The 24306-nt window shown below is 42.1% G+C and overlaps 1 protein-coding gene across 1 annotated transcript in view; it reads left to right on the forward strand.

The window, feature by feature from the left end:
* adgrg6 (adhesion G protein-coupled receptor G6) overlaps nucleotides 1-24306 on the forward strand; it is a 56583-nt gene that overhangs the window by 6125 nt on the left and 26152 nt on the right. The window contains exons 5-10 of the mRNA XM_034900772.1: nucleotides 6552-6617; nucleotides 12825-12968; nucleotides 14742-14962; nucleotides 17350-17416; nucleotides 17749-17804; nucleotides 17989-18505. Coding sequence (XP_034756663.1) covers nucleotides 6552-6617; nucleotides 12825-12968; nucleotides 14742-14962; nucleotides 17350-17416; nucleotides 17749-17804; nucleotides 17989-18505 — 1071 coding nt within the window. The remainder of the gene's footprint in view (nucleotides 1-6551; nucleotides 6618-12824; nucleotides 12969-14741; nucleotides 14963-17349; nucleotides 17417-17748; nucleotides 17805-17988; nucleotides 18506-24306) is intronic.

The raw sequence follows: 24306 nt of genomic DNA on the forward strand, positions 1-24306 counted from the left end.
ATATATATATATATATGTGTGTATATATATATATGTATGTATGTGTGTGTGTGTGTATATATATATATGTGTGTGTGTGTATATCTATATATCAATTGATGTATATATCGATTTAATTTGGCAGATTATTTTCTGCACGGGTTGGAGATAGTAACTTTATATTTTTGTAGCACTTTTCAAAACCAAGTTACAAAGTGCTGTACAGTCAAATAATATAAACTAGATCCAATTTTAAAATACTTAATAAATAAAACAACAATGTTAGCAATAAATAACAACAGTTGTATGTATAAGAAATGTGTTCTGTGTGTGAGATATGTTTACCTTTTCAGATTTATGTACATTTTTAAAACATAATGTAAAATCTGCTCCCCGGCTATCGGGTTCATTCTTCTTTCACGTGATTTCTTGTTCCGACATTCTTTCCATGTACTTTTTGATCTGAACACCCACGATGAGTGAAAGGAAAGAACAAAATAGCCTCATAATTTTCTCAGTTTGCTTGCTGTTGTGTATCTGAGGGATCCGTCTATTTCCTGGACATTCATATGCTCAAACCCCCCCAGGTTCAAGCATTGCTCCTGCTCTGCCTCTTGTTAATGAACTGTGCAAATGTCACTTATCTGGTTGTAATGAGATCTGTGTTTTTTTGTGTGTCAGTACCCCACATCCCTAGTCGCCAGGTCGCGTAATTGGTCGTTAACTAATTGGCCTCTTGTTGTAATGAGATTGTTTTTCTGACGCACTAATCTCTCCTTCTCTTCGCAGTCTGCTTCCCTCAATGCATTCGCTTAACTACTGCTGCGCCAACTAGTGGTGAGTGCTGCTAACACCCTGCTAACACGTGTGTGTGCGCGCATGCGTGTGTGCGTATCTTTGTGTTGCGTGTGTGTGTGTGTGTATCTGTGTGTGCACGCGTGTGTGTGTGTGTGTGTGTCTGTATCTGTGTGTGCACGCGTGTGTATCTGTGTGTGTGCGCGCCTGTGCATCTGTGCCTGTGTATCTGAATATATTCATTATTATAAAAACAGAAAGTGCTAAATATTTAGTAGTTCCAGCTTCTTTAATGTGAGGATTTGCTAATTTTCCCTCTTTTGAAAGCGTTTTATTTATTTAACGTTTATTTATTCAGGTAAGTCAATTGAGAAAAAAATTATCATTTGCATTGACGCCCTTACGCAGTCACACAGTTCATCATTCATACGTGGAACACAAACACACACACACACACACAGATATACACGCACACAAACAGACACAGATACGCACACACACACACAGATACGCACACACACAGATATACATACACAAAGAAATACGCATGCACACACACACGGATACGCGTACACACGCAGAAATATGCAAACACACAGAGATACACGCACACACACACGCACAGATATACACAAACACACACACACACAGATACACACGCACACACAGAGATGCACAGACACACACACACATGTATGCATGCACACAGATATGCACGCACGCACACGAATACACACACATATACAGATACGCACACACACGCAGAGTTACGCACACACACGCAGAGTTATGCACACACACATGATGAGGTACAACCACAGTCTGGTTGGGCCTTGCTCAACCCCGGACCTCTCCATCGAGGCATAAACCTCCAAGTATATGTGCGCCTGCTCCTTCCACTGACCCAGCCCGGCCACCCCGTCGCTCCCTTCTTTAACCTCTGGGCCGCCACTCCCCTGGGGAACTGATTATCTTTAGGTTTTGGATTGTCGGGATGGGAAAGCAGGTAATTTGAGGCTGTCCCCCGAGGCTCTGGGATGTCTAAACTATTTACAGGACCAGCGACTCATAAAGATGAGATGAAGTTAATTGATCCCTGAAGGGAAAGTGGGCAATTTGCAGCAGCAAGAAAAACACAAACAGGATTAGTTTCTGGAAAACAAAAACGGTGCAATACTGTAGTCCTTTCAGAAAAATCCTTCTTTTTGATTATGCGGTACGTTTTCTTAAAAAATGCGATATTGGGATATGGGATATTTCTGCAATTTAATGCAGTTGTGGGAACTTGCAAAAACTGCAGTTTGATGAGACTGTTTGTCTTGCCGTGTAATTAAAAAATGTAAACGTAAGCTGCAATATTAACTTGTGTTTGAATCCGTCTTCACACAACGTTATGCATTAACTAAAAGCTCAAGTTAAACTAATGTTCACCAATGCTTCAAAATGCCATTTGATCCGAGTACACTTCCCGCTCTCGGCAGAACGGCGTGTCTCGCTTTGTTTACCTCGCTTCCTTTTACGAGACTACCGATACGGCGAGGACCATCTGAAGCCATGTTTATGTTCCTCTTTGGTCTATTTATGAGGCTGGTGTTGGCTGTCGCCAGGCGCCCGCCGAAGAGTGAGTGTGTGTGTGTGTGTTTGTGGGGGGGGGGTTGTGTGTCTGTCTATGTGTGTGTGTTTATATTCGTGTCCATGCTTTATTGGGCAAAGTGTGTGTTTAACTTTTGCAATGTATTTACTTCTGTGTCTTTCATCTTTTACTGATGCCAGACGACGGACACCCACACACACTCTCTCACACACATACACACACACTCACACACAAGCACTCACATACACATCGCTTTGGAAAATAAAATCTAGCTTAATTTTTTACAAAAAATATTTTATTTGCACTAAAAGCAAAATGATTACATTTTTCAGTTAGTTGATTTTTCTGACACTCAACAGGCAGAATGTGCTTCTCCTCATCCTCTCACCCTCTCCTCTTCCTTTATCCCTCTCCTTCTTTTGACTTTTTTCCTTCTCCTTCCTTCTTCTCTTCCTCTCCTCCTCCTCTCTCCCTCTTCTTCCAACTTCTCTCCCTCGCCTACCTTCTAGTTCTCTCCTTCTCCTCCTCTTGTTTCCCTCTCCTTCTCTCCCTCTCCTTCCTTCTTCTCTCCCTCTCTTCCTCGTGTGTGATTCTCTCGTTGCACATAAAACACATATTTTGACAGTAGTGACTACAGTACTAGTCTCCTACCTGGATGCCGAGTGAATACATCAAATAATGGCTCATTGTTAGCAGCGTTGTTTTTCTCTTTCCATCGCGGCCAACACTTTCTCGCCTTAATGAGCTTGATGCGTCTGCAGCAGAGCGGCACAAAGCAGCGTTCATTTTCTCTGATCACAACATGCTGCTCAGAGGAAGATGAGCAGAGAGCAGAATAGGGGGAACAGAAATTGGGGAAAAGGGAAAGAGGAAAGAGAACAAAAGTCCAGTAATGTGAGAGAGGAAGACACCTGCTTTTATCAGATAAGATAGATCTTTATCTCCTGAAGGAAATTTGTCCTGAAAAAACGAACAGTACCTGCTGTTCAGAACACAACACAGTACTTACAGTACATGCAGTACGTACAGTACATACAGTAAATGCATACATAGACATTGTACACATATGCATACATACATGCATGCAAGCATGATTGCAACAACAAAACACACAGATCACTTTGGTCTGGTCAATGGAACCATTAAGCAACTTTTAAAAGAAAACTTTCCATCCAGAATCTTCTTGGCATCCATTTTGGCGTCTCGCGTTCGCCATCCACTCAAAACGTAACATAACTAATCTGTGGCCAGCTCGCAAGCCCAAACGGCGTGTGTGTGGCGTGACTGTTGGTTTGTTTCCGGTCTAGCTAGATCAGGTGGGTGTTGTAGTTTTTCTAACATTACTAGTTGTTGCATCAGCATGTGAAAAAACTAAGTTTGCTAGACAAAAATAACGTTAATCCCACGATTAACTAAATTGACGCCATGTACGTGTTTAACTGACAGCACTAATGCATAGATACATACGCCACATACAGACGCGCTTTAGCTTAAAAGGTGCCCTGCCTCAACAAACCGTTTTTCTTTGCATGTTTTGAAATCTTTACTGTGTGTGTGTGTGTGTGTGTGTGTGTGTGTGTGTGTGTGTGTGTGTGTGTGTGTGTGTGTGTGTGTGTGTGTGTGTGTGTGTGTGTGTGTGTGTGTGTGTGTGTGTGTGTGTGTGTGTTTTATGTGTGTGTGTTTTATGTGGTGAATGTGAACTGCTTCCTCCTCTGTCAGCTCTAGACAGAGACAGAAATGAGAGGACAAATCAGGCCAATCCCAACAGCTGGTCAGTCTGATGTCATGTTGCCGGAGCTCATTAATATTCATGAGCTCCCCCAGTTGCGCTGGGTAAAGGATGCTGATAGCCAGGCTCTCATTGGACAGCTGTTTGCCAATCAGAGTCACGCAGCTTAGCTGGTTGAATATTAATGAGAGCTGGCCCAAATGGAGCTGAGTCTTCCTGCAGGATTTCTATACCAAGCTAGAAGGGCTTAAAACAAGGTAACCACGGTAACCAAGTTACAGAGTCCATGGTAGAACTTCAGACATTACCACAAAGTCATGAGATACGTGTGGCAGGGCACCTTTAAAGAACAGAACAGGTGGAGGAAAAAGGTGGATTATGACGGGGCAAAGTCTTCACCTCTTTTGAACCACATGCCATTACTGGCTGATCACTACGATGATTTACTGACATTTACTCCAACATTCCTTCTGTTACTGTTCCTTCTTTCACTGTGTGTGTGTGTCTGTGTGTGTGTCTGTGTCTGTGTCTGTGTGTGTGTGTGTGTGTGTGTGTGTGTGTGTGTGCGTAAGACTCAACACAGTCTCTGCTTTCACTGCCCGCCTGTTCGCCCACTCCATCTGAAGGCCTGTGAATACACAGTATGTGTGGGCCGGAGCAGTCGTATTACATTTCAAATGGCCAAAGCTCTTGAGGAGCGCTCTGGTTTTGGCCGCTGTAAGCACATAATTGGACAGACAAACTGTTCCTGGCATAAAAAAAAACCCTAGCTGGAATACGTTTCACTGAAAGCAGCCAAATCAGCATGCTATCAGAAAAACTATGCGAGAAAGTTTCTTGAATACAAAATGTCAGAGATTCATGTTCACCCAGCAAACATTACATTCGGACCAATTAGATTATCATTCCAGACTGGTGAGGTCTGCAGCTCTTTTCCAATGTATGCTGGGATAATATACCTCAAACCTGAGCAGGATAAGAAGTTTAGACAATATGTAGATCAGGGATGCCATTTTCTTTGGGGGCACGACTAGAAAAAGACATGTAAAGATGATTATCATTTAAGTTTTTTCTAAATTTTGTAACTTTTTTTTCTTCATTTTTGTTATCGCATTTCAGTGTCTCTCAGAAGTTTTTGTCACTTAAAAAAAGAAAAACAGTGTTTCCAACATTTTTGACACTTATTGTCACATTTATGTCGACAAAAAAAGTCCTAAAAGTTACTTTGCCATCATAGAATATAGCATAATATTGATTACAATTATTCAGAAAGTTGGCAAATCTGCCAAACTCTGCTTTAAAGGTCACGTAATTGCAGTTTGAAAAAAAAAATGTCTGAGTCTGATGCTGCTCCATCGAGCTGGGATTATGGGGCGTGTTTCTACCCAACCAAGAAAGAAATAGCCTCTGCACTCAATTGGATAGACCTACAACCAATCAGAGCAACGGATTGACCAACAACCAATCAGAACAGAATGGGACAGAATATCGATACTGCAATGTGTTGTTGTTCTATTTTGTGTGATACAAATAGGCTGAGTAATTGAGTCTAAAATATGGGCAAAACTGCAAGGTCAAGAGCCTATACTTCTCGTTGTTTTTTGTAGGATCAACAGAGGACATTTACGTTACTGTAAATCAGTCCTCACTTGATTACACACTCTATTACCTTATTATGATATAAGAAGTGACCCGTACAATGTGCCAAACATAATGAGCACCATGAAGAGAGCCCGGCATATGACCGTAGCAACAGCTGAGAAGATTTGGGTCTGTGGTGACAAGGCCAACCCACAAACTTCCTACTCTCTTTAGGCTACTGCTACTAGTATTACAACACAGACACACACACACACACACACACACACACACACACACACGGCTTTAGTGGTCCCCTAATACTGAATCTGAAGTCTGAAGAATATATCGATTAAGAATTGTAAATTTCAGACAGCCAAAAAGATTTAAGTTAGCAATGTGAGTTTTTTTGTTTTCAATCCATTTGATTCCATAAATCGTTATATTAATCATCTGATCTGAGTAGATAGATAGATAGATTTTAGGCCTCCAGTAGCCAGGCAACCATAACACAACAAACACATATACACACATGTATCACACATGCATAAAAATAAAAATCCCTCACAGAAATGCAATGACCATGATAAGGTATGGTAACGGTTCTATGGTAGACCGTGTGCAATGGTGATAGTGCAAAAGTTAGCAGGGGTTGAACAGTGCAGTAGATCATAATTAAATATTAATTGTGACTATTCAATTTTAAAATAACATCATATAAGAATAGTGAATATCATTTTGTAATACTCTACTGATCCAGAGGGTGAAAACATGACCTTTTTTTTGCTAACCTGTCCCGACATAAAACCCATGTTCCCTGATTGTTTTAACGGATTAACCTTTCTGTTTTTAATCTCCCCTCCCCTTCCCCCAAAGGTGTCACCCCGCCCAACAACACACCACTCACTACCAGCTGTGACTCTCCAAGACTGGGCTGCCCAGGTAGGAAAAACAAACACTTCTGCATGCTGAACACTGTCCTCAGCAACTGGTCCTAAAAATAACAAGACTGCAAACAAACTAGACCTTTATTTATCCATTCTCTCTGTTTGATGATTTCAAAGTAACTTCTTCTTTTGAACTGTAAAGCTCACTGGGAACAGTTGCTCGGCAGATTATTGTATTTTTTAAACCAGAGCGAGCAAGAGGGGAGTGTGAGGTTTTTGGTCGGAGCGTCACCTTATCTCCCACTTCATCCTGCTTCAATTTCGCTCCTGTACCGCTCACATGGATCCTATCTTATTGATCTAAGCCCATGGGGAGTTTCGGGCTTGTCCAAAATCCACTTTTTCTAGTTTGACGGTGGAAAAAGGGCATTTGCGCTGGGCGCATGGTTCAAAAAGGGTGGTACTTAGTGTCTTCGTTAATCAGAGGTGTGTTCTGGGCGTAACATGCAATCAGCCAATCAGAGGTCCTCACCCATTCCCTTTAACAGCCAGGCGTGTTTGGACCTTGGAGCATTGTTATGATGGAGGATTAATACCGTCATCTTTCATATGTAATCTTCTGCATGCCTGTGTGCTGTCCGTGTTTGTGTGTGCTGTCCGTGTGTGTGTGTGTGTGCTGTGCATTCGCCTAGGTGAATTTTACTAATTTGCTCTTAAAATAACAGTGAAATGCTGCGTTATTGACTTGTTGGTCAATGGCCTGATTGCTTCTAGCAAAGACACTTGCGTCGGGCTTTGCACTGCGTTATGCCGGGTGGGAGATAGGGCTCCATCAGTTCAAAGCATGCCCGAGCCAACTGACAGCCATTGCAGACTTTCTGCCACCACTACTGCAGACTGTCAAACAGTTCCTCAACATATCCATTTCAATCTTTCCTAACCTCTTGGTTGTCACCTTCTGAAGGTTTGCAGGTTGAGTTTAATGCATCACTTGTTCAACAGGGATTATTGGGTATAAACTGTTTGCTTATTTCACTTGCATGCCTACTGTCAAGAATGTCTAACCATCCTAAATCTTTCAGGAAGAGTTCAACGCAAACTTTAGGTTAATACCTTGTTTTCTGGCGCACTTTTAGTTGTCAAATGTACCCTGGCTATGTTCCTTCCGAAATTATTCACTGATGTACACACACTGATGTGAATGATTCCCAAAAACTTGCTGCCAAGAAACTTTTCAAACTGCGGTTCTCCTCCACAATTTCATACATATTTAATTCAGAATGAGCCCACTGGGATTCAAACTCTCAGCCTTGGCAACATCGGTTCCATACTAGTCCCATTCAGTTTGACAGGATGATGTTTTTTTGCCGTCAGCGTCTGCTCAATGTGCCTCGTTAAGGAAGTCCCAATGCCCGCAGAGTTTTCCTAAAGCAGCTTAACCCTCACAATGGATTTTGGACGTCTTGTCTTCTGGACGTCAACCAGACTTGGTTCAGAGGACTTCCACGTCCCCCAAAAGCCCAGTACACATTCTAACCTCCAAACTTTCTGGTCTTAGTTTGAACAGAAAAGGAGATGGGGATGTTAGAGGATCAGAAGGGCAAAATGTGAGAAGAGAGATCTTATTTAAGAAGAGAGCGAAAGTGATGAGGAGACAGAGGAAAGAAGACAATAGGATACAAACTGAAGAAACTAGAGGAAGAACGATGTTAGTTAGTAATACAATACACATTAACACATTTCCAACCAAATCAGCACATATTTGCAGGCTTTAAAACAGACTTCTTAACTTTTTTGGTAACTTATTCAGTCTCTCTCTCAATCTCGGTGCTGACTAATGTTGTATGATGTCCGAGTGCTGAGATGAAAAATAAGTTTCACCAATACCAAAGAAGTCATAGCATTTTCTTCGGAAAAAGGGCAGAGTGTCCCCCTGGATGTCATGTTTCCATCGCTGCCGATCGGAGCTAGAGCCGATAAATACCTGGAACTACTTTGTCCCGGGAATGAATGCCTATTGCAACCTAAAGACAAAAGCCAGATGTAGTTCTTTGTTCCATTGTTAAATATTTACACATCAGCTTCTCCCGTCATTATCAACTCATTGTACAACATGACATCACTTCGCGTCAACATACGCGCCCACTTTCTTAAGCCAAGTGGCGTGTTACCTTAACACATTATACATGTACATGACTACGCTGTTTACGTGTCTACTTAGGGGGCGTAAAAATACACACCACTTGGCGTGTTATCATGAGAGTAAAGAACCCCCCCCCAACCAGACTCCCTATGCAAATATTTGCCCTTTCATACTACTCAATATGGTGTAAATTCACACGCTTTCGCGAGGTAATGCCATTCAATGGAGGCCAAACATTGTTTGTAAACACACTAACAAGAGACTATGCGTCTTGATAATACGGCAATAATGGCAAATTGACGTGTCACACATACGCCATCTCACAAGATCAGGCTGCGTTGTCATCGGTTGTTTGGATAAAAGAACAAGCAACAAGCACATTTTAAACAAATTTGACAAAAGAAACGTGAATTAAGGCTGTAAGGGTAGAGGGCGTGATATGTTGTACAGATAATTACCCCCTTTGATTTATGATTCTCGGTTCTTTAATGAAATTGATTTGAATTCAAACAAGGACAGGAGTTAAGTTGGTTGAAATAAGGACATTCTTCCAAAAAAGGAATCAGATGTCCCACTCTGCTTGATCTTACCTCTTGACTCTTCTTCACAACTCAGCTCAAGTGTCTGCAGAGTGGAAGAAGAGTGTAGAGAGGTTGTAGTTTATCAAGTATTCACCCTCTGTGACTCACTTCCTTTAAAACAACTTATAATCTCCGCGGGCTTGATCTGTTAATGACAATTTCCTTGAATGACCCCTCTGTGTCCTGAGGAGATCATACGTGAAGTAACCAGAGAACGTTGTTAAAGAAGACCACCTTAGGGGGCTGTTTGGTCCCTCGCCGCCTGGCCAAAAACCATTGTAAATGGAGTCTGATACGTGCTCAGATCGTGACCCGAGGAAAATCTCATTCTGGCCAATCACCTTTGCTCCAGAAAATCACATTATCTGGAACTTACAGTAGCAATTGGTCAAATCAGTAGCTTGGGGGGTGCTGGCAAAGTGACCCAGAACTCACTCCCTAAATGTCAGTTCTCACAATATCCACAGGATATTGTGAGACTGTGGATTGGATTCCTCAGAGGGACATTTTTCTAAAGGTCAGTTTTTCTGGGATTGGGCTCGATAGAGGGAAAAGAGTCCAGCAATTTCTAATCAAGCTGCTGCTTGGGTTTCCAATTATAAATGACTACAGCAGGTCAACAGGCCATGGGACAGTGCTCCCAGGGTTATATGTTAAAGTCTGGAAGTAGATTGGTCCATATAGTACAGGGCTGACTGTACAGGACAATCTAAATTGAGGACAGCTACGCTCGGTTTTGTGCACTGATAAGTTAAATTCCAATGAGTCCTTTATCAAACAGTATGAATGTGTCCCAGGCCAGGATAGGAAACTAACAATGTAAAAATCACTGACACGCAATAATTTATTTGATTCATTCAATAAATTATTTTTTGTCTTAAATCCACCAGCAGTTAATATATTACCAACATTTGCAGCATCCTCAGCCTTTTTGGTTACTATAGTAATACTCAGCCCGGAGTATTTAATTAATAGTAAAAGTTATCATTCTTCCCAAAACAAGTTTTCTTTTTATTTAAAAAAAAAGTATACCAAAAAAAGGTTTGAAAAGTGCTAACATTTTGGATAAAATGCTTAAAAAGACTCATAAAAAATACATATATATATATATATATATATATATATATATATATATATATATATTTTGTCAATTAAAAGGAGCGATAAACTGTTGGCGATCCTAAAATGAAACCTGCTTGCTTGTGCATGTGTGACATGCGGATTCACACACTACTCTTGGCCAGGGGTCCATGCACAGGTTCCATCCCTTTCTATCATATCGTCTATCCTAACCTTAAACACGTGAGCGGTCGATGCCTAAGCCCGACCAATCGAGTGCGGCATCGTGGCAACTTTTAAAGTGAAATGTTTTCTTGCCCCTAAGCCTTCATCAATAAAGGTGGCACCAGATGAAAAGTAAAGGGAGAGTATATTTTCAAATGAAGAACAAACAAAGACAAACCTAAGGAGCCAAAATTAAAGGAAGTCATTTGAAGTTCATCTCCAAAAACACTTATCCTGAATGGTTTTCTTAAGAGTTGATTAAAAAATCCAAACACCCCCTGAATTTGGGCCATTTTTGACCTTTTCAAGGGCCCATGAAAATTAGCTTGGAGCTATATTACTTTTCCTCTGAAAAAGAAAACCCTCTATTATTAATTCGTTGACTCTATTATTCATTATATACCTGCAAAAAAACTCAGCTAATTACTCTCTGATGAATTGGTCCAGATGAACGTGTTTGACTCTACTAGATTGACAGACTAGATATATATTATCTACCACTACCACGACATAAAAATCTTTTCATAACTTAATTAACCTTTCTGTCATTCTTTTCTCCATCTGAGGAGTTCCAAGAAATGTATGAAAATCAGCTTTTTGATTAGTAAGGATGTTTTTGTTCTAACAAAGCAAAGTGCAGTTCACTTCAATTTTAAACTTGTATGTGAAGTAGAAAATAATCTTTACTTTGCACATAGTACAAAGTAAAGTACACATAGTTTAAGACAACGTTGTGTTGAGGGGGGGGAAATAATAAATTCTTAGATGCGTCGCGATTCTCTCAAGAACAAATCAATGCTCGAAGCAGATAAGTTAATAATTGATTATTGTGTACAAAATGTGTACAAATCAGAAACATAGTGACTGAAAGAGGACAGGATAATGGACAACAACTTAGAGTTTAGGCAAGAGTGCAGAAAAAAAAACACAAAAATGGCCAAAAAGACAACTAATTTAAATTTTGTATGAATACACATGATCTGATAAAACATGCATAAAATAAATAGATACAAAAACATAAAGGCTGTTGATCTAAATTACATGTGACCACCTCATGTTTCATGTTCTAAGAAGCCAGTTCTCCACCTCCCGGTGACCCTCACTGTCACCGTCTGCCGCGGGTGGCGTTTCATTTCCCCTGTTGTTGCGTTGCACCAGAGACCGCGGATCGTGTCCCGGCGGCCGTTGTTCAATTCGTAAAAAACAAAACAAAAATCATGTTACTGTTGATGAATCAATAAATCAAAATAACATAATCACATTACATCTGACCACCTCATGTGTGAGCATGACTGAGCCTCTGACATCAGTGAGTGAAGGTGATTAAACATTTCATTACAACTCATGTGTGACAAATACTGCATATGTCAAGATCTAACATACTCAGATTTATATGTATATTTTTAAAATCACACATGGAAATGTACATAATAAAATTGATGCATCGAGATGATAATGATGATCAATAATCGGTTTAGAATCAAATCTTGTGGTGCCCAGATATCCCCACCCCTTGGATCCATGTGCGTGTAAAATGTTTATGCCTGTTGGAAGTATCAACACTTGCACACAAAAGCCACAACCACTTTTAACTCACTCATGCACTGACTTCACTTCACAGTCTTACCCCTACCCCCGGACCCACCTACTGTGTATTATTTAATACATTTGATAACACTGATAATTCTGTGCAATATTATCACATTACATGTCATTTAGCTGACGCTTTTATCCAAAGCGACTTACAAGTGCTATATATGTCAGGGGTTGCACACCTCTGGAGCAACTAGGGGTTAAGTGTCTTGCTCAGGGACACATTGGTTGATGTATGATGCAGTGGGAATTGAACCCAGGTCTCCCACACCAAAGGCATGTGTCATAGCCACTACGGGATCACCTCCCCATTTTCCACCATATCATTATTTCACACTGTGTATCACACTGCATACAAACCATCTGTATCATTCTTTTTTTATATATGTATATAGCACCTCAGAGCTGTGCTCATACCCTCCTTTTTCGTTCGTGCTACTTATTTTTATTCCATGTTACATTTCTCTTTTGTACATGTTGACACTGGAAAAAAGCAGTTGCTTCAGTCTCGTTGTACGTGTTAATAATGACAATAAAAAGCGTTATATTCTATATTCTATTCTGCAAGCGTTGGGGGAACCTGATTTCGGCATTAAAACCATTTTGTTTTCCATGTGTGGTCCCTCTCGCTCGGCTGTATCCTTTGATTTGTGATGTCCAGTTCTTCCTTCCATCTCTACATCTGCATCCACCATCCCCACCACTAGCATGCCTCTAACCCCCACCATCCGTACAACCAGCACCACCACCAGCACCAGCATAACCAGCTCCTCTTCTGGTAAGGCTTCATCTGCTTTGCTGCGCTGTCGTTTTCCATCAGCATCTCTGGACTTTCCATTCAAATAAGAACCCAACAAGTAATAATTACTGACTGTAAAGATTACAAATGTACCCCAAAGCAGTGACATTAATGCATGTTTTGTTTACCATGAAGACAACAAATTGCAGCTCTACTGACTTACAGTCAGTGAGTTTTAAGAGGCATTTTATTCAGATATGTTGAGCTAAGACGTCAAAAACGGTCATGCCAGTTTTTCCTCGGCATAATGGGAAAAGCCATTTGGGCGCCGTTTCCCGAAAAAGCTATTATAGGTCATCCAGTTTCATATAATACAGACAAGACATCAATTCTGGATTTTATGAACCAATATCGGATCATTTAAATAAAAGTCTATTTGAAATGGAAAGTCTACTTTTTAAACCCAACCCTAATTCAAATGTTCTTCTTTTGGAGAATACATTCAGGGTTCAATGTTAAGGTTGTAAAACTGTCTGAAGTCAATTTCTACTGGCACTAGGGATGTAACGGTATAAAAATATAACTTTGCAAATATAGTGACCAAAATTGTCACTGTTTTCTGTAATATTGCAGTATTTTTAAAAGTGGGTTCAAAGCCTTCAGCAGCAACGTTTTTCCTGCATGTTCTGCAGACAAGATTATCTTCAATCAGCTGTCCTTCAGCATTCCTATAAAAACCGGAATATGCCCAAGCTAAAGCTACATTGACTCAGAGATGCTTTTGGGAAACCTAGTTTGTGCACTAAATGTCAAAAAAGGCTCATCTTGATCGACTTTAGTTTTTTTCTCTGAATCAAGAAAGACTTTTGAGATTGCTTTGGAGCTTGTCCCATTAACGCAGTTTGTTTTGTTTAACTGACATGCCGCTTTATTGTGCTGATCAGTCATGCCTACCTCTACCATCACCATCATCACCAGCGCTGCTTCCTTTGCATCTCATGCCACTAACGTTGCTTCAGCCAGCGGTACAGCACATGGTAAGGTAGCTAACCATATCAAAATATTGTCACTAGCTAACATTGTAAGCCAAAGTTCTGATTTTCTCCTGTTCTGCCAATAATAACGTACAATAATGTTGTTTATTGTGTTTTGTTTGCTCATTTATACCAAAACGTTTTTTTGTTTTAAGAAAGGGAGAAAAGTATGAACAAAGAGTAAATGGAGAGCTGAAATATCACCACGTTTCAAGCTAACTTCAAGCTAACTTTTCACAGCTAGCTTGCTGTTTTATCATCAACTATTTCTTTTATCTCTCTTTCTAAAAACATGAGGTTTCCTGTTAAATGTGAATTGTAGCTGTGTTTTCAGTGTTGATATCCCAGCAATTTGGCTGGGTTTTACGCCAATGTCCCCACAATGTAACTGTGTTTTTAGGCTAATGTCCCAACAATGTGGCTGGGTTTTTAGGTTAATGTCCCCACAACATGGCTGAGTTTACAAGTTGTTGCCCCCACAATGTTGGTTTGTTTTTACTGTTGATAACCCAGGAATGTTGCTTCATTTACAGGTTTTAGTCCCCGCGGTGTAGCTGTGTTTTTAGGGTTGATATCCCCGCACTGTAGCCGTGTCTACAGTTTGTAGTCCCCACAGTGTGGTTCCGTTTACATGTTGTCGTCCCCGCAATGTAGCGGTGTGTTTAGGCTAAAAACAGGATCAAAAAAGTTTCCCATTTCTTTGCATGTGTTTGATATGACAACCTCCTCACAGATTGGTGCACATTATGCCTACAGAATATATGTCTCTTAACCCGACTGATGTTCTGTGATTGTTTACTTTTAGCCCAACAGGCTACCAGCAACACATCAACTGCCTTATCCGCTACAACTAACCAACCAGCTACTAACCCCACAACGCCTGGTAAGAGCAAAAATACTGGAGTGAAACTACACCACAAGACTGACTTCTGTAAAAGCTTTATATACAGAATGCTTAATGCTGCTTTGAGTGCATGCAGTTTTATGTTGGGTGGAAAAAAATGCCGGCAACAGGTACCAGTTAATGTTTAAACTTTAGAGGGTTTGATTGAGTAAATTCTGTCACAAGGATAAAGTTGAAAAAGAACATTAAATATGGCGTTATATAGGACATCAGGATGTACACAAATCAACAGTCAATATTAAAGATTTGAAATAATAGCGTTACAGTCATTGTTCAAGTATTAAGTCAGACCTTAGTCCAGGCTAGAGGAAGGAGGGAGGGAGTGGTTGTGAATATGGGCTAATGAAACCTGTAAACAGTGTAAGCAGTAAACCTGTGTGAGAACTTAATCCAAACTGGGAGCTTTCTTTGGTTTCCACCTATCAATCTGTAACAAGTTATTGTTTCATGGCAGCAGGAAGACACTGCCCTAGTGGGTCAAATTTTTGTGTTCATTTATTTTAAATAACTTCTTTAAAGGTCCCATGACATGGTGCTCTTTGGATGCTTTTATATAGACCTTAGAGGTCCCCTAATACTGGATCTGAAGTCTCTTTCCCAAAATTCAGCCTTTGTGCAGAATTACAGCCACTAGAGCCAGTCCCACAATGAGCTTTCCTTAGTAAGTGCCATTTTTGAGTCTGTAGCTTTTGAGGAGGAGAGGGGGGTGCAAGGTGGAGGCTGGGGGTCTGGCCTTGACCAACTGCCACTTTCCTTGTTTGAAAGCCATGATGTTGCTTTCTCTCTCTCATGGATGGGCCAAGCAGAGAAAGGGGAGGTAACCTTGTACATTTGACCTCATGAGGCGCAAGATTCCAGATCGATCCATCAGAGCTTTTATTTTCTCAAAGGCAGAGCAGGATACCCAGGGCTCGGTTTACACCTGTCGCCATGACTAGCCTCAAAAACTCATAAAGTAAAAATGTTATGCCATGGGACCTTTTAAATTAGCTTTCTGCTGATTATTCACATTTCTGAAACACTCATACTAATACACTCAAAATGCACAACACTGTAACAAAAAACACTTTTGCCTCTTATTCTGTCTTTTGGCCTCCTCCCTTTTCCTCTTTTCTCCCCGTTGTTTCCACAAACAGTTCCAGAAATGACTTCTGCACGGCAGTTACTAACTTCTAACCAACCGTCCACTAACATACCTACCAATCCTGCTTCCTCGAGGGGTAAGATACACACTTGCATGCCTAGATTGACAACAAATGTCTAAATACTCTCTTGTCATTCCTTTCTAGGGGTTTCTTTATTCTACCCATTTGTTTTGTCATTAGAGAGAAAAATCTAGAGCTCCTAGATGCATTTTTACGGATGCAAAGTTGTCAGCTTTCAGCAAAAATCACAGTTTTCAAAACAACTTTATTTGTAGGACATTTGTCTTACGCATTTAAGCCATGCTGCAGCCATGGAAAAAACAATACAATACAACAAACCATAATATGATATTATGGATTTTGTAAAACATAATGTGGTGTCATGCAGTTGTGATTCCAAAATAGGTAATGTGTATTATTATTTTTGCATCCTAGGTTGAGTTCTCCCTCTTTATCCTTATGTTAGAATTGACCCCCCCGACCCCCCAACCCCCCCTGATTTTGCTTTTTCGTTGTGCCAAATTGTGTATTTAGGTTCCTTGTTTCTTAATTATAATCCTGTAATTGCTGCTTCTCCTGTTGTTGCAATTTAATCCATAGAATAACCAAATCTCATCCAACTAAAACTTGTCTGGTTTGGTTTCCTCTCCTATGGTGCACACATTTACATAACCATGTTTTCTATGATGCATTGATCCTGTCTTGCTATTACATTTCTTTGGGCTGCCTTTCTAGAAATGAGGAACATAGTAGTAATCAAGGTACAGTTTTCCTAATCTCACACAGGAAATTGGGGATGGCTCATTTGATGACATGAAGGTGTAAGATACTTCCTAGTCTTCATTGTGTATTCTAACACATTTGGGGGGGTTTTAACTTGAAAATACTTTTTTATTACTATATATTATCTGTAATAGGTCTGGGCAGTATATTGCTATTATATTGATACAATATATGAGGCTAGATCATAAAATTGTAACATGGCATATAAGTGTTGTCTTTTTCTAGTTTTAAAGGCTGCATTACAATGAAGTGATATAATTTTCTGAATTTACCAGACTGTTATTGCTGTTTTATTGTTTGCCTTTACCCACTTAGTCATTATATCCACATTACTGATGAACATTTATCTAAAATCTCATTGAGAAAGTATTTTGTGAAAGCACCAATTGTCAGCCCTACAAAATTGTTGCAATATCAATATTGATGTTTTTGGTGTTTGTTTACATATCACCGAGCCCTAATCTGTAACCTGCTTTTTTGGTTTGATGTGCCGTGCCCCGGCAACAGCCAAGAAGTCTACTGTGAGATCTTCAACCAAATCCTCTGCAATAGCTGCTCCTGCATCTGTAATTACTCCCCAGCAGCCTGAACCCCTGTCCTACCAGTCCAAGACTCTGGCTGCTGGTCCTAATGCTCGCAACAGAAGACGTCGGCATGCTTTTGGAAGAATTGCTGCTGGTTCCAAACCTCGAACTCTTCCAGCCACTCTAATCAGACAAACAAGGCATGCTCTCATTCCCAGTCCCCTTGGAAAGGCTTCTCATCGAACGTCCCATGTATCAAGTCAGTTTAGTCCTTCAACTAAAGCTCCTAGTATTCCAGATACATTATCTGAAACAGGACTATTTCCTCCAGGTCCAGGTCCCCCAGTTGCACCTGAACCCTTGCGTCCACGTCCCCCAGCTTTCCTCCCCCGGCCCCGAAGCCATCGTAGCTCCAAAACATCCCTGGGGTTCATCTCCACCCCTTTGATCTCGCAGGGGAGGAAGAGGCCGACTGGAGGAAGGCGTTCAGCTTCCACAAGTGCACCGCCCAGGCTAGTGATCAATGTCACTAAACCTGCACTGCCAACCAAACTCAAATCCACAGCCAGGCCTGCATACACGACACAAACAGGTGGATTTCAAAACACAGCTGGTTACATGCATGGGTTGACAAATGCAACACACATGTTAGGAAATTCAACGCACACAACTGTTGGGCCACATGCATCCACGCAGCCTACATCACAACCAAACCTGGCAGACAAGGAGACCCGTCCAACCACCCAAGAGTCAGAGCTCCTTCCTGAATCAGGGGTTTTAGTCTTGTCCCAGGAGTCATCTCCATGGCAACGTAGGGATGAAGCGTTGGATACAAAGGAATCTGCCTCAGCAGCGGGGGCGGCACCCCTGGCATCATCATCTTCATCATTGTTGTCGTCAATATCGGTGCTAAGCAACAGAAAGAACAAACCTGTGGCGCCGCAGTGGTCGTTGCTGAGCATGAGCGGAGGGGAAAACCAAACAGTTGCCAAAGGTAACTGGACAGATCTACTGGAGCCACAGGGCGATGAATATTCTTCAGGATCTGAACCGTTTGTGTATGATTTGACTGAGCTCTCGGCGGAGAGTGGTTCTTTCAGCTTGTTTGAGTTTGATGCTGCCTATGCCTTGGATCAACCCGCCACCATCTTGCCAGCTTTCGACAACCCTGACGGCCCAAATGACCAATCAGTCAACAGATCAGACCGTCATGGTGCTTTTCCTACTGTCACACAGCCCTTAAATAATACAGAAAACCAAGCAGGTGGATCCCGCTTACAAGATGGAGTGATGCCAGAACCAGTTGCACTCATCAGCATGCAACATGCTTCTGTAATAACAGTAGCATCCGCAAGAAATGGAATTTCCTTCACACAAGATGTCAATCAGCAACTTGACACATTGACTTTTCAACCAACACCATCTCTCACTGTTCCATCGCTTTCATCCCTTTTCTTTATTCAGCTTTCTTTGCCAGTGGTACAACAAAGCTCAAGTGCTTTTCTTGCAGAGGAGATCTCTTCTTTTTCTCCGGTGCCACAGATGGAAGACATGGCCCAAACATACTATGCCCTACTTTCTTTAAACCCATTGCATAGTCTGGATAAAACAGAAACGGAAATGACTGAAAGTGATGTTGATGTACATTCATATACAAGTACAGAAATATCTACACAGCTACGTTCGTCTGTGCAACTTCTTCATAGACCTCCAACCTTCTCCTCTGTTTTTCCCATCACTTTTGCATTCCCTCTTCACAGCCGTCACCACTCCTCATCGGCCCTCCTTCCTCTTTCACATTCTCCTTCCTTTTTCTTAGCATCTACTTCTTTCACCTCATCCCAAACTCTCACTCTCTCAGCTTCATCATCCATCTCCCATGTTGCCTCCCATCCAATTTACTCCTCAAACACCCTCACCCCTCTATCATCCTCTCCTCCTATCTTGTCCAACACGCCTCCTCTTCCATCCTCTGCTAATCCTCAGCAGCCCTTCCTCTTCCTACCCTCCTCTTCCAAGCAGGCCAAAACAAAGATTTCCGAAACAGATAGTGTTGTTGAATCTGCTCACGTTCCAGAGTCAGATGGAGTCAGCGGGACATTGCAGCCTTCTATGTTGTCATTTCTTTCTCTGTCCACAAACTTTCAAAGGGACTTTGCTGTAACGAGGGTTGACACAGAATCCTCATTGTCACTCCCTCTCTCTTCCAAAGCTTCAACTGAATTACAGATGCCATTTGTTGAGGGTACACTGCTCCCTGAATTCCACTTACTCTCTTCTGAAGAGCCCTCTAACAATAAATCCCAACCTTTCAGAAGTCGATTGCCCTTCTACGAGAGTACTCCCGTTGATACGCGATCAGGTTTTTTTGTCCATTCAATTGAGACTTTTACAGACTCAGCTTTAAATCCAATTGAGCCAACTCCCTCAGGATTATCTGTGGATAATTTGGCATCTAGTTCTGCCGTTCTCGCACCAGATTTACCCCCTCAAGCGCAGCCAACTCCTTCACAGTTGCATGACCCTGCATTGGGTTCGTCAGTGATTTTATGGCCTTCTTCTCATGCAGCCAGTCTGTCAGTCAGTCAGTTCTTTGTTCATTCTGATCCAAGAGACTTGAGCGACGTATATACTCTGCCACACGATTCCCGTCAAGGGAGTCAGTCTGACATTCTCTTTGCATCACTGCCAGCAGCTGTCATTTGGGCACCTGAACGCACCCCTGCTCTGCTGCAGGAAAATATTGATAGAACGCAACGTTTGCACTCAGTGTCTTTGTCTGCCTTTTCTTCATTATCTTCAAATCCCTTCCTTTCAACCTGGAGTCCATTTTCGCATCAATTTGACAACCTGTCGCTCACTGAATCTTCCGAGGCTCTTCCTGCTGCCGAAGTGATACAAGTTGCTAGCGTGACTGAAGCGATGGTGAGAGAGAAAGCAGAATTGTCTTCCTTTTCACCCTCCCTCAATTCTGTTTTTGAGAAGCCTCTTCTCTTGACTAAGACATCTTCATCTGGGTCACAAGGCAGACATGCTTCTACCATGACCTTTAATAGAGATCCATGGAGGCCACAGCACACTATCTTTCCTTCACATGTAAACACAAATACCGCGGCAGGTGTTCACACTAACTCCAGGTCCTTGCAGGCACTCCTCGGTCATGAAAATGCATCTAATCACCCCACTTCCCCTTTGTTGTATTCTTCTGTCTTGGCACCGACTCAGACGCTTGAGCTGCAATTTAACAGAAGTGCACAGCTTGGCACCGCAGCCCCCCAGCATGCTTCAGGGCCAGATTATACGCACCACTCAGACTCGACGCGTCCAAACACAGAACACCCCAGCAGTCTGATCCACACACTCAGTCAGGCACACATGCAGAGTGAGAAACTTAACGTGAGTCAGGGGCAAAATACAGAAAGTGCAGAAGCACATGTTGATGTTGGAGGGTCTCAGCACCAATCATCCCACTTAGTTTCCTTTGCCCTTACTCCCCCTTTTCTTTCAACCTCCATTATGCCTTCTCTTTCTCTTGCGGCAACTCTCACACCTCCCTTTCCCTCTCTTCAACGCTCTCCCATCCATCCTGGAATCCCTCCCTACATATCGGTCTTCTCCCTTTCCGTCCCATCATTCATCACTCCACTCCTCTCTCCTCTTCTTCCCAGTTTGGTGTCACTGCCAGAAATGTCTGCCAGCATAGAAGAGGAAGAAATTGGCTCATTATCTCCCAGTTTACCGACTGTTGGATTCCACCAGGCCACAACAACCCAATCCCCCCTGGACAAACCTTTACACTCTTTCCCAACATCCGCCACATACATTGTTAGCCAGTCAACAGACTCAACCCAGCAGTTCATCCCACTCAGGCAATCAGTTCCTCTTTATCAAGCTTCCACACTCCCTGATGACAATTGGAAGTCAAGCCACTCACCAGCTCTTTCTGCTGAAGACAATGAAGAGGATGAGGTTTTTCCACAGCTCGCAAACATCTCGCAAACAGATGCTTCCAGGTTTGTAGATGATACAGTATCATCGCCTGAGGCCTTAAATAATCCCACTGCAGCTGGGGAACTACCACAGCTATTTTCTTTATTTGACCCTGCAGATGTTATTCCAAAAATACACACTGCGGATGAACATGCAATAGCTTTAGGCAAGGCTTCTTCGGCAGAGAGCGTCAATGAGAATGTAACTCTGCATGAAATATCAAATGCTCCAACAGGCCATCAGGGTGATGAAAGTCTGAATCCAGAAGCTGCCCTGAACACTCAATCATTTCCTCTTGAAATGCAAGCTACCGCTCGCCGCCCCACTGCTGCATTATCAAGGCAACCTACTGGCACTACAGGTATTCACAACCCACTGCACACTTCTGGCCTCAAGATCTCCTCTTCCCCACCAGCCTCCAGATCCCCCACCGTCTCTTCTATTGATGCCCCAGGTCAAGACTTTATTCCTGGGTTTCAGGATCCCCCACCTCCTGGGAGCAACAACCACACTGCAAACACAGAGAGCTTAAAATACCTCTCCATGTCAAATGCAACCACTGTTTTAACCGCCAAAGACTCACCTTCAGCGACACTTGGAACAACAAACGCCACCAAGGCCAAAAATGCTTCAACTCTGTTAGAAAATGCAAATGTGGAAGCATCTCAGGGGGGCATCATACAAGCGCCAGAACTCAGTGTGCATGCAAAGTCCAATTTAACATTTTCAAAGCCTAATTATAACCCAAGTCCAAGTGTGTCGAATCCCAACTCTGGACTATTTGTGAATGGGGCAGATGTTGACGTCAAAGATGTCCACCTTTCGCCAACGCTACCTCCAGTCATGAATGCTCGCCCTTTTATAACCACAAACAACTCCTCTCCGACAGCTCCGTTCAAAACTGTTAGTTTGTCAGCTAGCAGTGTTGGCAACAAAAATTCCCCGGTGCGCCTGACACCATCTGCATCCCCAACTGTGGATTCAGCTGTCAAGCCTGCGTTGCCATGCCAGTGTAAACAGCACTTTCATTTTACATGTCTGTGTGGACTATCATCAGGGAACAGTATGTCATGCAGTAACAAAAACCTGTAGATTTCAAATCAAAAATCTGTAATAACAGTAGCATGGACTGTGAAAAGAAACACAACTTGTATTAAGTCTTAAAGTCTAATTATTTAAAACAAGTGCAAGGTTTGGCCTAAAGTTTTACCTGGCCCCTATGTCCCCATTCATTGGTGTCTAAAGGCTGTTTTATGGTTGTGCAGAGGCTCCACGCACAGCTTTCGCCGTAGCCTATTTAAATGGCCTGGTGTTTATTATTGTGCGTCGAGACGGCGTGAGTGTGGGGGGGTGGATAGAGGGAGAAGGGAGAGTGTGACTGTGAATATCTTCAGAGCGAGTACTTGACTCTAGAGTCATAGTGAGAGAAACATCTGCAGCTCTCCTATATGTCATGTTGTTTATGGGGGATGGAGAACCAGGAAATGAGTCGGGGGGGGGGGGATGCAACGCTACTAAGTCACTGCCGAACGAACAGCACGTCAGGCTACGACGTAGGGTCTGGCCTGATGCAGAGGGGTCTTACGCTGTTGATTCTACGCACAACCATAAATTGGCTTTAAGTGACTGATGTGAACAAAAATCTATGAAATTTGTCCAGTATTGAGTGAGAATGCTGCCGGTTCATTAAGATGCTCTGGGTGGTAGCAACCCATTTGACATTGATCTGGCACTTTCCATTAAAGTAAAACCGATTTTAAGACTGAATACATGATTTAAAGGGGAACTATGCAGTTTGTTCAGCTTATTTTAGTCTAACTGAAAAGCTTTGGAGTCATTGGAATGGTTCTATGACTTTTTTCGGGTTGAATGGTGGTCGTCTCGCTCCCACTAGCGCTTGTGAGCAGAAAAACTACCTTTGCCACTTTGGGCCGGTGAGTTGGTCCAAAATGTTTCACGCTATCATCATGGCTGAGCCGGAAAAAAAGAAACAGAAAGGTTGCAAAGCATTGTTGGATGAACAGACAAAGAGGAAACGGCAGACTGACCGAAGGAGGGGTCAGACACAAGTAACCATAGGAGCTGTGGGGGGGTGGGGGGGTGGGGGGGCTCTATAGAGAAACCTGCCAGCAGAAATCAAGAAAACATCAAAGAAATGTCCAAAACTGCATAGCGCACCTTTAAATGACTTCTGAAGGTGGTGGGTTTTGCAGAGTGGTGTCTGAATAGATTAGATATTAGAATAGAATAGAATAGAATAGATTTCAGTCTGTAATTAGATTCAGTAGTTGTTTATAAGTCGATATTAATAGCTGTCAATCAGGTGAAGGGTGGGACCCCTCAGGTCCTGAAGGCTGGTGATTGGTTTTTCATGATTCGGGGTGCTGCGTTTGACATAATTGTGTCTAACTGTCCAAATAGATGTAGTATTATGTAGCCGGGTCATAAATGGATTGTCCCTTTTCTCCCTTCAATAGCTCTTCATTTAGTTATTTTTCTCTGTTATCTGTCCATCAATATCCACTGTAACAACTTCAGATTCCTCTCCTCATTTCTTCACTTTTGTATGCTTCTTTCTGTCCATGTTCTGTGTCTGAGTAGCCGTCCAGCCTTATGGTAGAGACGTCCTGCTGTGCTGCTTGTCCTCTCAGACAGTAACTAACAAAAGGTTTTACAAACGGCTGTGAAATGCAGTTGTCGGAGAGTGTTTCAGCTTGTATGAGTATGATGTAATGACAAGCTGCTTCAAAAAACAACCAGAAAAACCTAAATGGTCTGCAGCTTGCAGGGTCTCCTTCCAAAGCTGATGGAGTAGAAGAAGTCTTTTGACCATTCAGTAGCATTTACTAACATTCATAGATAGCGGAGTGACATCTAGTGGCCAATGTGAAGCGTAGCAGGAGAGCCGGGAGCCCTAAAATAACAGGACATGTCTTGTTTATTGTTTTTGTGCTGTTGCAAAAATTACACGTTGTCTGAATTCAGTAACAAACAGTATTTGGGCCAGTCGTACCCACATTTAGT

This window comes from Etheostoma cragini, chromosome 18 (assembly GCF_013103735.1).
Source record: "Etheostoma cragini isolate CJK2018 chromosome 18, CSU_Ecrag_1.0, whole genome shotgun sequence".
Lineage (NCBI taxonomy): Eukaryota > Metazoa > Chordata > Actinopteri > Perciformes > Percidae > Etheostoma > Etheostoma cragini.